This window comes from Dasypus novemcinctus, chromosome 28, assembly GCF_030445035.2.
Source record: "Dasypus novemcinctus isolate mDasNov1 chromosome 28, mDasNov1.1.hap2, whole genome shotgun sequence".
Lineage (NCBI taxonomy): Eukaryota > Metazoa > Chordata > Mammalia > Cingulata > Dasypodidae > Dasypus > Dasypus novemcinctus.
This window is the reverse complement of record NC_080700.1, coordinates 37,018,284-37,032,863: the sequence shown is the minus strand read 5'-3', so window position 1 is coordinate 37,032,863 and position 14,580 is coordinate 37,018,284. Positions and strand designations below refer to the sequence as shown.

General features: G+C 38.6%; 1 protein-coding gene across 1 annotated transcript in view; it reads left to right on the top strand.

Moving 5' to 3' along the window:
* Nucleotides 1-14,580, top strand: part of SYNE1 (spectrin repeat containing nuclear envelope protein 1) — a 497,459-nt gene that overhangs the window by 163,893 nt on the left and 318,986 nt on the right. Inside the window, exons 17-25 of the mRNA XM_058289685.2 lie at nt 1,278-1,374; nt 2,380-2,582; nt 4,989-5,153; nt 5,613-5,765; nt 6,736-6,879; nt 8,904-9,077; nt 12,016-12,174; nt 12,470-12,634; nt 13,738-13,872. Of these exons, the coding sequence (XP_058145668.1) occupies nt 1,278-1,374; nt 2,380-2,582; nt 4,989-5,153; nt 5,613-5,765; nt 6,736-6,879; nt 8,904-9,077; nt 12,016-12,174; nt 12,470-12,634; nt 13,738-13,872 (1,395 nt within the window). The remainder of the gene's footprint in view (nt 1-1,277; nt 1,375-2,379; nt 2,583-4,988; nt 5,154-5,612; nt 5,766-6,735; nt 6,880-8,903; nt 9,078-12,015; nt 12,175-12,469; nt 12,635-13,737; nt 13,873-14,580) is intronic.

The window sequence follows — 14,580 nt, the reverse complement described above, 5'->3', positions numbered from 1 at the left end:
TCCCACTCTCTGTCTGAATTCCATTCACTTATAAAGAATCCCATAATAGGATAAAGACCCTTCCTGATTAGGTTGGGCCACATCTTCACTGAAAAACCCTCATCAGAAGTCCCACTGACAATGGGTTCACACCCACTCGAATGGATTACATTTAAGAACATATTTTTCTGGGGTATGTGGCTCCAAACCACCATTCCAGGTAACTCAACTTTATCCTGGAAGAACAGTTGAAATACTTACAAACGCTGTAAAAGGTATTATATATGTAAAGTTTTAAAATGTTATCTTGAAACACGAAAAACACTTATCCGTGAAACTTCAGATATGTCTATAAAATTAGTCTAGGAATGGTTTGGCAGGCCCGTGCCAGGCATTCGTCAGTGCTCTACACCAGACTTCCGCTGGGTTTTCATGGATAATTTTGCATTTTATAATAGTGGCATTTCCCAAGTATTTTTAATGAGTTCACACTATAGGAATTCATCACACTATTAAAAGAAACGAAAGATCTCTCAGCAATATGTTTTTAACTATAAATGCATTAATTTTCTACTTTAGAGGGGTAGCAATAATCTTTGAACCAGGGCCCCTCATATTTCCTAAATTTAATAATAAAACTTAACTAAGGAGGATTTGTGTGTTCTCAGTCTTATAATATTCCTTTGCTGATAGTGATTCTCTTACATATGTAAATTATGATATAAATATAGACATATGTTATCTTGGCTACAAGAAATAGGAGACAACTGACAACATGGATAGAATTTGGAGTTATATTAACTTTTTCTATGTGTAAAACATTTTTGTACTTACCTTTTATTTTAAGGGAAAGATTTGTGCACTACACTGTTTGTTTATAATCTGAAGTTCTCAGACCAGTCATTCACAAGGATTAATTTTCAAAAGCTGCAGAAACTCACAGCTAAAACACAGTGGGGTACTTTTAAATGTCCTTCCAAATGTAATGCTTTCAAATTGTCAGGTCTAGGTTCTTTGGAAAAATGTCTGCCAATTCTAACAGAAAACTCTGGGGTAACAAAGAAATAGAACATTTTCTTAGTCTGGAACTGAGTTAGAATTTAAAGCATGGAATCAATGCATATGCTCAGAATAATCTTAGGATATTTGTGGCCATGGAATTAATTTGATATTTTTAAGAAGAGTGAGATCAGTAAATTTGGGTAAAATATTCATCTACCTATACTGAAGAAAATTGCCTTTGACATTTCTCCATAAGCCTAGTGTTTGCTGACTTCTAACCATTTCTCCTTTTCTAGTCTTTCATAGAAAATAGCAAATTCTTTGAACAATATGAAGTGACATATCAGATCTTGAAGCAGACAGCTGAGATGTACGTCAAAGCAGATGGTTCAGGTAAAACTCACGTCAGAATTCGTTGCAGCACTGGCTCCAGTCAGGTTTAAAAGCCGCAAGTTTCAGTGTGATCAGATCATTTTTTTTCTCTGCAAAAATCTCTGTGTAATAAAGACATTAGCCTAGAGAACACAGATTAGATTCCATTCCCTTAATTGCCTTTTGAAGTAGGTGCCTTTGTGCAATGCCTAATCGGCATAACCCTACTCTTGTGTGTATGTGTGTGAGAGAAAGCGAGATCTTCCAAGAGAGAGCAAATTAAGTGTTCGTTTTTCCAACCTGCTCTCAATTCTGAGGATTTAAGGCAAAAAAAAAAAAAAAATTGGAATAACTTGAATATCATAATCAACTAAATGAGAGTTTAATTGAGCATGAGGATACAAGTTCTAAAATTTTTTGGTTTCGATTTTTAAATAGGTCCGTCTTACTTGATTGAATGAGCTGCAGCATTTGTGATTGATACTGTATATGCCTTCATCCACTCAGACACATATAAAACAACTACGTATATATGGAGAGTGGATGTGGCTCAAGCAGTTGAGCACCTGCTTTCCACATGGGAGGTCCTGGGTTCGGTTCGGTTCCTGGTGTCACCTAAAAAACAAAAAAAAAAGAAACAGCAAGCAAACAAATGAAGACACCAACTCAGGGGAATTATTGTGGCTCAGTATTTGAGCACTGGCTTCCTAATATGTGAAGTCCCTAGTTCAATCTCTGGCCCCAGTACCTCAAAAAAAAAACAACAAAAAACATCTATGACCCTTAGTGCATCCCATTCATCTGCATTTACCCGGGACTTTAAATATATTAGCATCTGTAATCTTTACAAATAGCTGTGAATGAATCATTAACACTCCCAGCGTTAGCTGAGTGAAGTTCTAACTTTCCATCCGCTAACTTTATAGAGGACTGGGAATGCACAACAGCATTGCATCCTCAGATGCCTGGCACGGTGATGGACTTAGAACGTAAAATAAGGGTTGCCATTCGTTTTGCCCGTTCCAGTGGAAGAAGCGGAGAGCGTGATGAAGTTCATGAGCGAGACCACCACGCAGTGGCGGAACCTGTCGGTGGAGGTGCGCAGCGTGAGGAGCATGCTGGAGGAGGTCATCTCCAACTGGGACCGCTACGGCGCCACGGTGGGCAGCCTCCAGGCCTGGCTGGAGGACGCGGAGAAGATGCTCAGCCAGTCGGAACACGCCAAAAAGGTAAGGCGGTCTCCTCCACAGGTACAAGAATTTAGAGACGAGAGGCTCCATAGGAGTGTTCACCTGGGAGTATTACATTTTTGGCAAGTCTGGCTCAAGAATCCTGACACTGCCTGGCAGGTGGCACTTTCAGATTAGTGAGCTGTTGTGAACCAGTAAATGCACGGCTTAATAGAAGTTCTGTTAATACGGTCCCCTGTGTGTTCAGCTCAGCATTTGTTTGCCTGGCGAAGGGCAAGGACCTGTGTAGCTGGAGCCAAGTCCAACAGGCAACAGAAGGCTCTATGCCCAAGGTAAGGTCTGTACCTGAACAGGTGTGCCTAGGTTCTCAGCCTCTGCACATTTCACGATTTCTAAGAGGATGGAAACCCAACCTTGGCTAGCATAGTTCTGAATCTGCATGGTGGCAAACACCAGTTGAACAACATGATCCTGACATTTTTGTCTTTTGGACATTCTGGTTTTTGGATTTTATCAACCCTTAGTCAAAGGTCTTATTCTGGGTAGAAGTGATTTTTTTTTTTCCGGGTCACAGGTGTGTATATGTGTACAAGCTACTTCATTACTTTAATGTCCCTTTCATGTAAATATCACAAGGTATACCACTTTCTGCGTATTTCTTTGACTTACATTTATGGATACAATTATTTTATAAGTACTTCATTTGAAGTAGCAAATAGAAAAATAAAAGCAATTGCTAAAAAATAATGTATTTGATGGTAAAAAAAAATTTCCTCTTCTATTGTGAATTATGGGGATGGTAATAAATATTTCTGGGCCATACAGACCAAGCTTTTTGTCTTTTGTCTTTTGTTTTTTAGCTCTTACCTGCCTCCATGGTTAGCTCATGGGTGGTGGGTTCTCATGTAGATTGAGAGTTCCAAGGTTGCTAGATGCTGCTAGATGCATGCCAAAGTTCTGATTTTAGTATCACTGCATTATTATTCCTTATTCCTGTGTGTCAGATCTTCTAAATACAACCAGAAAAAAACATGCCACCAAGAATAAAGTGCTAAAATTCCCTAACTCTATCTTCTGAATGGAAATCAATTCATATGTAATAAATAGCACAATGACAGGCTCCTGTTATGAAGTATAGCGCGTAAGTTAGAGTTACTGGCTGTCATCAAAGATTGGTTCCTTTAGCCTTGTGCATGCAAGTCAATGTCTAATTTTTAAATGTTTTCCCATTCTGTATTTCATATAGATTAAATAAATTTGAATGGCTAAGGATAGCCATCATTTTATATCCATTCAGATCGACTTTTCCAATTAGATCAGCGATGTCATATATGTTAATTTGATTCAAGGGAATGTAACTACCAGATACAAAAGTGTTCTCATCTATTTATGCAGGAACTTCTCCCACGCATAGCTTGTGGAATGAATTTCGAATTATCATTGGTATCCTTGGTTTTCACTGTAGTGTATGTGTGTGCATGTGTATATACATATGCATTTAACTTGGAATGAGGCAGAAACTGTTTCATGGTCAAGTGTATAACCTTAGACAAACAAGAGAGGCTGTGTTGTGTTCTTGAACCAGATATTTAATTAGAAATGTTTTCTTTTTTGATGGTTTATCTCCATAATAGTTACCTTGATAATACTGCATTCAGATTTTTTTAAATACTGCATTCAGATTTTAAAATCAAAATTTTTTTAAGAAAGCTTTTTTATTTCCCTGAGATATGTATGCCTTTTATAATCCTCTGGCCAAGTATTTTCCAGCTTGAACACAATGTATGACTGTTCTTCTATGTTGATTGAAATTCATCTTCTTCTTCTGTAAAAATGGTCATTTTGTCTTCAGCAAAAGATATGGTGCAGATGTCCTTATGCCAAGCTGCTCCTAGCACTTCAAGTTCATATTTCTGAATGCCTTTATGAAATGTTGTGTTTTTAAAGAGATTTTAAGTTTTACTAAAATTTTTACAAGTTTGGGAAACAGATGTGGCTAAAGCAATTGGGCTCAGGTCTACCATATAGGAGGTCTAGGGTTCAATGCCCAGGGCCTCCTGTTGAAGGCAAGCTAGCCACGTGGCAAGCTGGCCCACATTGAGAGCTGGCACAGCAAGATGACACCATGAGAGACACAGAGGAAAAAAATAAGAAGATATGGCAGAACTGGGAGCTGAGGTGGCACAAGAGAGTAATCACTTTTCTCCCACTCTGGAAGGTCCCAGGATCAGTTCCCGGAGCTACCTAATGAGAATACAAGCAGACAGCAAATAGACACAGAGAGCAGTCCATGGGGAGAAGGGAGGGGAGGAGAAATTTAAAAAAATAAAATATTTTTTACAAGTTTGAGAACAAAGATATTTCTCCTAGTCTGCGTAATTTCCTATCCATGATGGTTATATTTTGGTTTATGGTTTACCATATCGTGCCTTCCTTGTTGTTTAGGATTTTTTCCGGAATCTGCCGCATTGGATTCAGCAGCACAGCACCATGAATGATGCTGGCAATTTTCTCATCGAAACCTGTGATGAGATCGTTTCCCGGGACCTTAAACAGCAATTACTACTGCTAAATGGGAGGTGGAGGGAGTTGTTTATGGAAGTCAAGCAAGTATGTCTTTCAAATCAGTTTACACCGGAACACGTGTGTCTTACGGCTGTTGTGATAAAATGGTCCATTTAGACACTATTTTATGGTTCTAGAATGGGCTTATAAATGCAGACTAGAGATGTGTTTAGAACCATTAGGTTTTATGCAGGCCATTCATTCTTTCCCATTTTTAATGGGGGAAATGTATACTTTGATTAAGGATTACGCTGCCATACACGGCCCACTTCTCAGGAATGATTCATTTCAAATCATAGTTAAGTTCTCAGGGCATACACTAGTTCCTTTTTCTTGCACCGTAATTGCACTTAGCTCAAATTTATTTAAAATAAAAATCGGGAACTTAGAGGTGTTCTTACCATGTGACAATTTCAAGAAGTTTGTAAAAGTGTAGGTTATGGACTTGTAGAGTCGCAACTTATGAATTTTTCATAGTGTCGCCCTCCTCCCTCTTCTTGCCAGTATGCTCGGGCTGATGAGATGGACAGAATGAAGAAAGAATATGCAGAGTTTGTTACCACCCTGTCTGCGTTTACAACGGAAGCACACAGGAAACTTTCTGAACCCTTAGATGTCTCTTTTATTAATGTCAAGTTATTAATCCAAGATTTGGAGGTGAGGAGGCTTCTGGACCATAAAAAGAAAAACCTATTTGTTGTGAAAAAGATTAATGAGGTTACTTCTAGCATTGCAAAAGCTGTTTCTATGCTTCCTTGGTATAATTTTGACATGTTTGCATAACCTGATTTGCACCTCTCATAAAAAATACATTTGAATTTTTAAAGCTATATTTTGGCCATAGAGAGTAACTTCAAAATCTTTTTTTTTTCCATTTGAAAACCGTCTATGACATAATTATAAAGCTTTAAGAGAACTAGTAACCTCCATCGATAGCTCCTCCACATAAATGCTTCCAACAATAAAAGATTTATTAAATGAATTGTGGCATTTCCATATTTCAAATACCCTGCAGCTCTCAAAAACAATGTAGTTGAAGAATATTTAATGACATGGAAAGATTTTACAATATATTCACTTAGAATAGCAGACAACGGTATCACTTTTTTGTGTAAAAATTGAAAACGGGTCTAAGCATGCCCAGCAAAAGAGAGCACTGATATAATGACGAGACGTTCACTCTGGTTTCCATGTATGGAGACGATAGGCAATTTAATTTTCTTTATCCTAATATCCCTAATTTTTCAATTTTCTACAATGATGATGTATTACCTTTTAAAGAAAAAATAAATTTTTTCATTTTTAAACTCACAGGAAATGTCCCAAATTGTTACCATGAACAAATATGTGTATACTGCATTGCCTTGTAGTTTTGAAAGATTATTTCAGCTAATTTTTATGTTGACTTAAGAATTTATTGTGACTTTTTTTCAAAAAGCTTTTATTTTTTATATATATTCCCAATATAGGCTCTATTATTAATAAAGGAAAAAATAACTGCAATCTCCAAAAGTTTAAGTATAGAACTTCATACAGTGCGTGTGGTTTTCGTTCTGCCTTCTGTAGAATCCTGAAATTGAAAGGTACATCCCCTGTGTGAATTTAGCTGTTTCCATGGCTCTTGCAGGATATTGAACAGCGAGTACCTATAATGGATGCTCAGTACAAGATGATCACGAAAACAGCACACCTCATTACGAAAGAAAGTTCTCAAGAAGAAGCTAATGAAATGTTTGCCACCATGTCTGGGCTCAAAGAGCAGCTAACCAAGGTGGGACAGCGTTTGAATGCATGGGAACAACCTGCCTTCCAATCACTTTACACCTCCTTTGTCAACCAGGGGCAAATGCTACTGGTTTTGTTGTTAACAGATATGCTTTTGTTTCTTTCTGTGATTTAATAACTTTGCCATTTAGCAACTTTGAGTTTTAATGGTAAAGCCGTGTATAACCTCTGTTAATTTAGAAGTACGAGTAGATCTATTTTAATAGAAAGATAAGCTTTTTTGGGGGGGAGGAGGGTTGTTAATGACACATCCAGAGGGATGCGGGAGCTAGATGATATCATGTACTAGCTATAAGTTTTTGTCTGTTCTATTGAGAAATTTTCCTTAAGAGGTTCAGAAGTTTTCTTGGAACGGTTTATCCATCTAAATGAATTTGGGGAAGATGTTATTATTTGCAGTGTCCACTTAGATTGGTTAATTGATTTCTGGTAAAAAAAAAAGGGGGGGTGATTACAAAAATGAATAACATTTTGGTAAGGAAGAATTGGAAAACAAAAGAAAAGAAAGTAGAAAAGCCCATTGTTACTTCAGAGAGAAAAATAGAAAGAATATGACCAGCCAATATGAAATCGGTAATGGAGGGTTAATGGAAAAGAGGAAGAAATGAGAAAATTGAAAATACAATCCAAACAAACTAAGATCTGGCAATTTCTTATACATCAGAATGTGAGTTTTTAATTGATTTTATTTTAATACTCAAATTAGAATTATAATTTAATAGTAATGGACAATAATGTTAATATTTGCTGCCAGCAAAATTTATCAAAAATGGGTACAATGCTAAGCCACCGTTTTCAATTTGATAGACTTCAAGCAGCAAGCGAGGGGCATATCTGGGCTCGGGCACCCCAGCCTGTGCCAGGTTCAGTGATTTAGGACAACTTCCAAGGAAGCAAATTGTGCCTTCAGGTATCATCTAAGTCCCTAAATGTCTGTACCACTTTTTCAGATCTCACATCTTGCTGGGTTTTCTACTATGCTCAAGAAAGATTTATAAAGCACGTTGACTTTGTGCATGCTCTTTTAGATTTCTCTTGGGTTTGCTTAGGGTAATTTTACGGTAGAAGGGCTGTATCTTTCTTTTGATGAGTTTTTCCTTCAGGTAGTATATATCCTAGAATGTGAAGACATTTCTGTACACATGGGTCTGTCTTTAAAAGTGTAATTAAATATATCCCCCACTTCCTTCAAAAATTATTGTTGGAATATTCCTAATGTAGTTAGCATGTCATTGTCTTTGTAACTCAAGAAAAGCAAAAGATGGTCTACTCATGGGTGCTGTTTGAGTCCCTTTCCTTGGTGGTCTGAAAGGAAGCCTTTGGACATGACACTGAGTAAAAGGTTCTTGGAGAATTGCATAGTTCTGGGTTCTAACAAACGTATGGCGCTCTGGGCTCATCATGAAGATAATGCAGCCGCATGAACTAAAAACCCTTCTTAAAAAAGAAGAACGACAGATGAGGACTGGACCAATTCAGACTCTGAGTTGGTTTATGACATGAGCACTTGGTTGTGATGAGTAGGATTTAGAAAGGCAGAGAGTCAGTGGGAGGTGGGAAAGCTTCTCTGGGAAAAGTAGGCCAACAAGTCTGTAAATTTGCCTGGAGTCAAGGGCTCAAGTAGGAGAGTTCTTGAAAGTCAAGTTGGAAGACACGTGGGTCAGGATGATGTGATAATAATTAGTATCTATCGTAGTTCAGATCCCAAGGCCAAAGGGAAGATGAGCCACCTAGTGTATGATGTGGAATTCGGATGCCATTTGGCTCACTAACCAGGATGATTCAGATGGGAAAATGTTCTCCAAATAGACTGTGTAGATGAATTTTCATGTGACAACATTGTGGTCATTTGTCTCTTTATCTTATTCATGATACACAGAAAATGCCCTGAAAGACATGTCTTTGGGGATTTGTAAGCATTAAATGACCGTCCGACTAAGGAGGGCTAGGAGGAGTGCCCTGAGCTTGGAGTATTTGATGGCATTTAATGGAGTCTTTGTGTTTTCAAAGGTCAAAGAATGCTATCCCCCGCTCCTCTATGAGTCTCAACAGCTGTCGGTCCCGTTGGAGGAATTAGAAAAGCAGATGACTTTCTTTTATGACTCACTCGGGAAAATCAATGAAATTTTAACAGTCCTTGAGCACGAGGCACAATCCAGTGCTCTTTTTAAACAAAAGCATCAGGTAAGGAAAAGTCTCTAGTGGGACTTAATTATGGGCAAGCCTATCCAATGAGGCCAAGGTGATGCTGATAGTCATAGCAATTCGGATTGGACGAGAAACCATTTTCTAGAGCAGTACTGGCAACTCAAACCGAAAGTAAACATCCTGTCTGAAGACACAGCCATGTCCCACGGCAAGTGGGTCTCAGGCATGTGCTGTGTCCAGATAATGGTCAGCTGGCTGTGGGTCCCGGAGCCAGGTCACCTCACCTGGATTAGCACTTTCAGGGCACCCAGCGGAATTAGGAAGGCAGATTTGGGCAAGGGCACCTGCCTCACCTTTCTGTGAATTGAGCAGCGTTTTGAATGTATGATTGTCAGCAAATACTCACTTAACACATGTTCTGAATTCCCAGCCTGGGAGTCACCAAGTCTCTGCAGCTCTCTGAAATGAGCAATGTCTTCTAGGGATATAGTCAAGTCCATTACTCTGTTTTTAAAATAGTCCTTAGATTATGTCGATTGACTGTTTTTGTTGAGGGAATTCTATTATCTTCTGTGCTTTGTGTTTATTTAATTTGCTTTCAGTGGCAGTGAATCTAGGGATCATAGTTCACCAGCAAAACCCTTCAAAATTTTAATGTAAATAAACTATCATTTTTTTAAAAGTAGAGAATATATGTGTATTTAATTTTTTCATCTTTGTTTAAACTTCTTTGGGAAAACCATTATGGCAGTTTCCCATACATATCTTTATTTTTTTATATATATTTTTAAAAGATTTATTTTTTATTTCTCTCCCCTTCCCTGCCCACCTCACCCCCCCCCCACCCTTGTCTGTTCTCTGTGTCCATTTGCTGTGTGTTCTTCTGTGTCTGCTTGTATTCTTGTCAGCGGAACCGAGAATCTATGTCTCTTTTTGTTGCACCATCTTGCTGTGTCAGCTCTCCGTGTGTGCAGCGCCACTCCCCGGCAGGCTGCACTTTTTTTGCACGGGGCAGCTCTCCTTACAGGGTGCTCTCCTTGCACATGGGGCTCCCCTATGTGGGGGAAAGCCCTGCGTGGCACGGCACTCCTTGCGCACATCAGCACTGCGCATGGGCCAGCTCACCACATGGGTCAGGAGCCCTGGGTTTGAACCCTGGACACTCTATCTGTTGAGCCAAATCCGCTTGCCCCCATACATATCTTTAGACCCCACCTGCTGCCTTGCTTATTTGGTGAAATGGTTCATTTTACTTCAACAAATATATATTCTTTCATTTCTTGATTCTTTGCAGATATGTGGTATATTTATTTATACATACACATACACACACTTATATAAAAAATTTCGTTCTGTTTCCATCTGCTATCTGTAGTCTGTGTTTTATAAGATCTTTTCTTTGCCTCTAGGAATAGGTCTTTTTGAAGTTCTAGAAATGTGTTTGGTGTGAAACCATTTTTCTTTATCTCATATTTAGTCAGTAATTAAGTCTATGCATAGAGACCTCCTAACGAGTGTTGCAGTTAATTGATGTATTAAATGGGCATGTTACAAATGAACCTATCTTTCAGAGAAGGGCAAAATTAATGTGCCCAGAGTTTGCCATTGAAACAGATTCCTGGAAGGAATTTGGCATCATTTGGCAGAAAGAACAGAAGTATCTGGAGTGACTCAGAGCCATGTTCAGACCTTAGGTCTGACATAGCACATTTCAAAAGCTTTCACTTCCTCACTTTAAATAATACCTGAGTTGAGAGCTTGCTTTGCAGTTTGTATGAAACATTGTGTAATGTGACTAGCTCATAAAGACATGTAATTTGTACGCTATAACTTGCACCCATTTTATCATTGTCATCATCGTCATCATCACTAGTGAAGCCAAATGATTATGCTGCTAAGCCCTGTTTTAGTGTCTTCTCTTGATATTGATGAAAGAATATCTTTCACTTTGAGACATAGTGCCACTTCTTACATTGCCAAATCACTATAATTTTCCATCAAAGACTCCTTCAACAATTAAGATAATATTTAACAATATCATTTTAAACACACATTCCCCTCCTACCAACTAAATCTTCAAAAGGCAACATTATTTCCTTATTCTGTTTTCCCAAAACAGAACAAAAATTCCACTTTCTTATTTACATTTAGGCCACCAGAGCATCCAATGGAGCAGTTTGAAATATTTTTCCAAAGCACTTGAGTATGTTGAAATGCAAAGAGTGTGAATTCAAGTAAAAGAAAAAAAAGACTGCCTGCCTTGGGCTTAGCTGGAGAACTTTCTTGCTGTCAGCTTCAGAACTCTCTGATGCCAGGCTGTGAGTCAGGGAACCATTGTTTCTTCTGCAATGCCATGTCCACTTTTTGGGTTAAACTTTAGGTAACCACTTTATCAATAAGGTTTACAGCTTATGAACCATAGGAATTCAAATGTTAGAAATCGTACAACCTGTAAATAATATATCATCTGCTGCATCTTACCCTTTCAATAAATTATAATGTGCAATGATGTGAAATTTATTTAATCAGGTTGCAACTTGATACATAGGCTTACTGCATTATTGTTCTTTCAGTAACCATAGATCTTATTAATTGGTGAAAGGAATGCATCACTAGACAAATAATTTTGTTGCTCTGTCATTTTTAAATGTTAAGATGTATGTGAAATATAAAAAAAACTCAGAAAAGTCATTGTGACATTTAAATGCCATCTATAAAAGGTACCAACTTTAGTGATTGCGTAAAATTGAGCTCTTTTGAAAATAAATATTTCTTTGTACTTGTGGTGTTCCATATTGCTGCGTAAAAGTCTAAAAGCTATATAAAGTTTTTTTTATTGCTTTCAGTGTTGTCTCTCTCCCTCTCTCCCCTTCTTCTCTTCTCTCCTTCTCTCTCCCTCTCCCCTTCTCTCCCTCTCTCCCTTTCCCTATCTCCATCTTTAAATAATATTATTGTGGGTTTTCTTTCCTTGTAGGAACTGTTAACTTGTCAAGAAAGCTGTAAGAAAACCCTGGCATTAATTGAGAAAGGCAGTCAAAATGTTCAAAAGTTTGTGACCTTGAGCAACGTGTTAAAGCATTTTGATCAGACCAAGTTACAAAGGCAGATGGCCGATGTCCATGTTGCTTTTCAGGTAATTTGCTCTCATGGCTGTGGAGTTGTGGGTTAAGAAAACTACCAAGGATGAGGCCAAATAATCATCATTTACCACGCTTTCGGTAGCGACTCCTCACCTCCTGGTGTTTAGAAATCAATCATGTTACTTCTGCTTGTTCTAATGTTAATTAATATTAAAACAGATTAATTATTCTCGTCATCATGCTATGTCTTCCTTCCAAGGGTTTTGAACGAGGTAATACTCTCTAGGAAAATGAAACTTTCAATAATAAACCAAGGCAGTCTCACATTGTTTTTTGTTGTTATTCAAGAATATGGTCAAGAAAACCGGTGACTGGAAGAAGCACGTGGAGACCAACAGTCGCCTGATGAAGAAGTTCGAGGAATCCCGAGCAGAGCTGGAAAAGGTGCTCAAGATGGCTCAGGAAGGCCTGGAGGAAAAGGGGGAGCCCGAAAACCTGCTGAAGAGGCACACGGTGAGTTCAGGCTTTGGAGGATTTGACCTGAGTTCACGGACAGGCAATCTTGGATTAAAACAGAGAGTGAGAGAGTTGGATGGAATACAGAGGAAGGGGAAGAAGAGAAGGAGAAAGGAGGAATACAAGAACTTTGGGGGGAGGGATTGAGGCGCAAAGAAAAATGAACAAAATGAACGTCAAGAGCAATTGATTCGTTAACTTCTAAGTGGCCCTTCTTAAGCCCCTGGGGTAGTAGATGCTGATAGAATAATCCAGGTTCCCCAAATTCCCCATTCATTATTTAGCTGAGAAATTCTTACACAATCAAAGACTCTTTTTAACAGATGGTTTTAGGTGAGCAGGTAAGTCTTGGATGCTTACCTAAAGAACCAGACATGTTTGTCACTTAACTTTTGGTAGCTGATACAGTGTTGTGAAGTCATCTTTGTATTTGTTATGTTTACTTACTTTTTTTTAACAGTTTTGAGACCCCTTACAATATCTGAAGTGGTGTGTGGACATGATGGGCACTCTGAGAGCATGTATTTTGAGTTATTTTTCCTGGAAGTTCCATGGGTATTTTTTATTAAAACTCTGTCATAGGAAAGCTGTAGTGCATTTGCGATGCAGTTGATTGGACTTTGGGATAAAGTCAGTGATCACAGACCAATGCCTTCAGCTTATACATGCCTACAGAATGTCACTTTAGCTTTGGAACCACTGTAGTTTCAAAATCACCCCGCCTACATACCCGGAGGCTGTGGGAGACTGTGCTCACGTGTAGGTTGTGTGTGGATGTGGAAACAGGACCCCTGGAGCTGTGAGCACATGATGATTTGGGAATGGGGAACAGTGAGGCTCCGTCCTGGCTTCTAGTCTGCTCTTCTGACTTGATCAAAGAGGAACGAAAACTGTCACTTTGGAATCAAGATTTGAGATTGCCCATCGACTTGATAGAATAGTCTATATAATTTGAAAACTGCCAAGATGTCTTTTTCTAAAAAATGAATATTAAAAAATCATTTGGATTGCCAGCGTGATGGCTTCTGATTCATGATGTTAGATTATTAAGGTTCATTCCTCACTTTTATTCCGCTCAACACCCCAACTCTGCATTGCAGGAGTTTTTCAGCCAGCTGGATCAAAGGGTGCTCAACGCTTTCCTGAAGGCGTGTGACGAGCTCACCGACATCCTCCCCGAGCAGGAGCAGCAGGGCTTGCAGGAAGCCGTTAGGAAACTGCACAAACAATGGAAGGTGATTGGGGGGGACATCATGGGAACCCCATGTGACCCGAATAAATGCAGAGAGGAGGCGCTTGAGGGTCGAAGTCCAAGGGAAATTTAGAAAACCAAGGAAAGCCACCGCAGCGACTTTTCTCATTTTAAGGAAAACGGAACTTGAATAAAGCATGATTACATAAGATAGAATTTTGCTCTTCTTATTTTTTACTAGCATCCATTGTATCATAATACTTATGGCTACCCTTTTTTGTTTCCTCACTTTTCTAACTGGGATGCTTTGGACATTTAATGTATTTCATGAAACTCCTATCGTAAGAGTACCTTATGTCAGGTATAATACTGAAATTTCAAAAAATTATATATAGTTGCTGTCCTCAGAGATTTTACCTACTAGTTTAGATAGTTATGATCTACAAATATCAATCAAATGATTTATTGTTTAGGGATGTAATGATGCACAAAACACACTCCTTTTCCCCAAGGAGCTTAAAGTCCAGTAGGGGAGATGACAAGTTATGGATAATAAAAGGATAACATATAGCAATAAGTCCAAAAAAGTGTACCTAATGTGCTTTTGGAGGTTTTGAAAGAGGGAAGCGGACCCATTTGGAGATTGGAAAAGAGTGAATAAAGGAATTTAGGTTGAGCTACGACTTTAAAGGAGAAGCAGAGATGGGTGGGAAGAGGAGGGGGAAAGACAGCTACTGGAAGACAGAGCCGA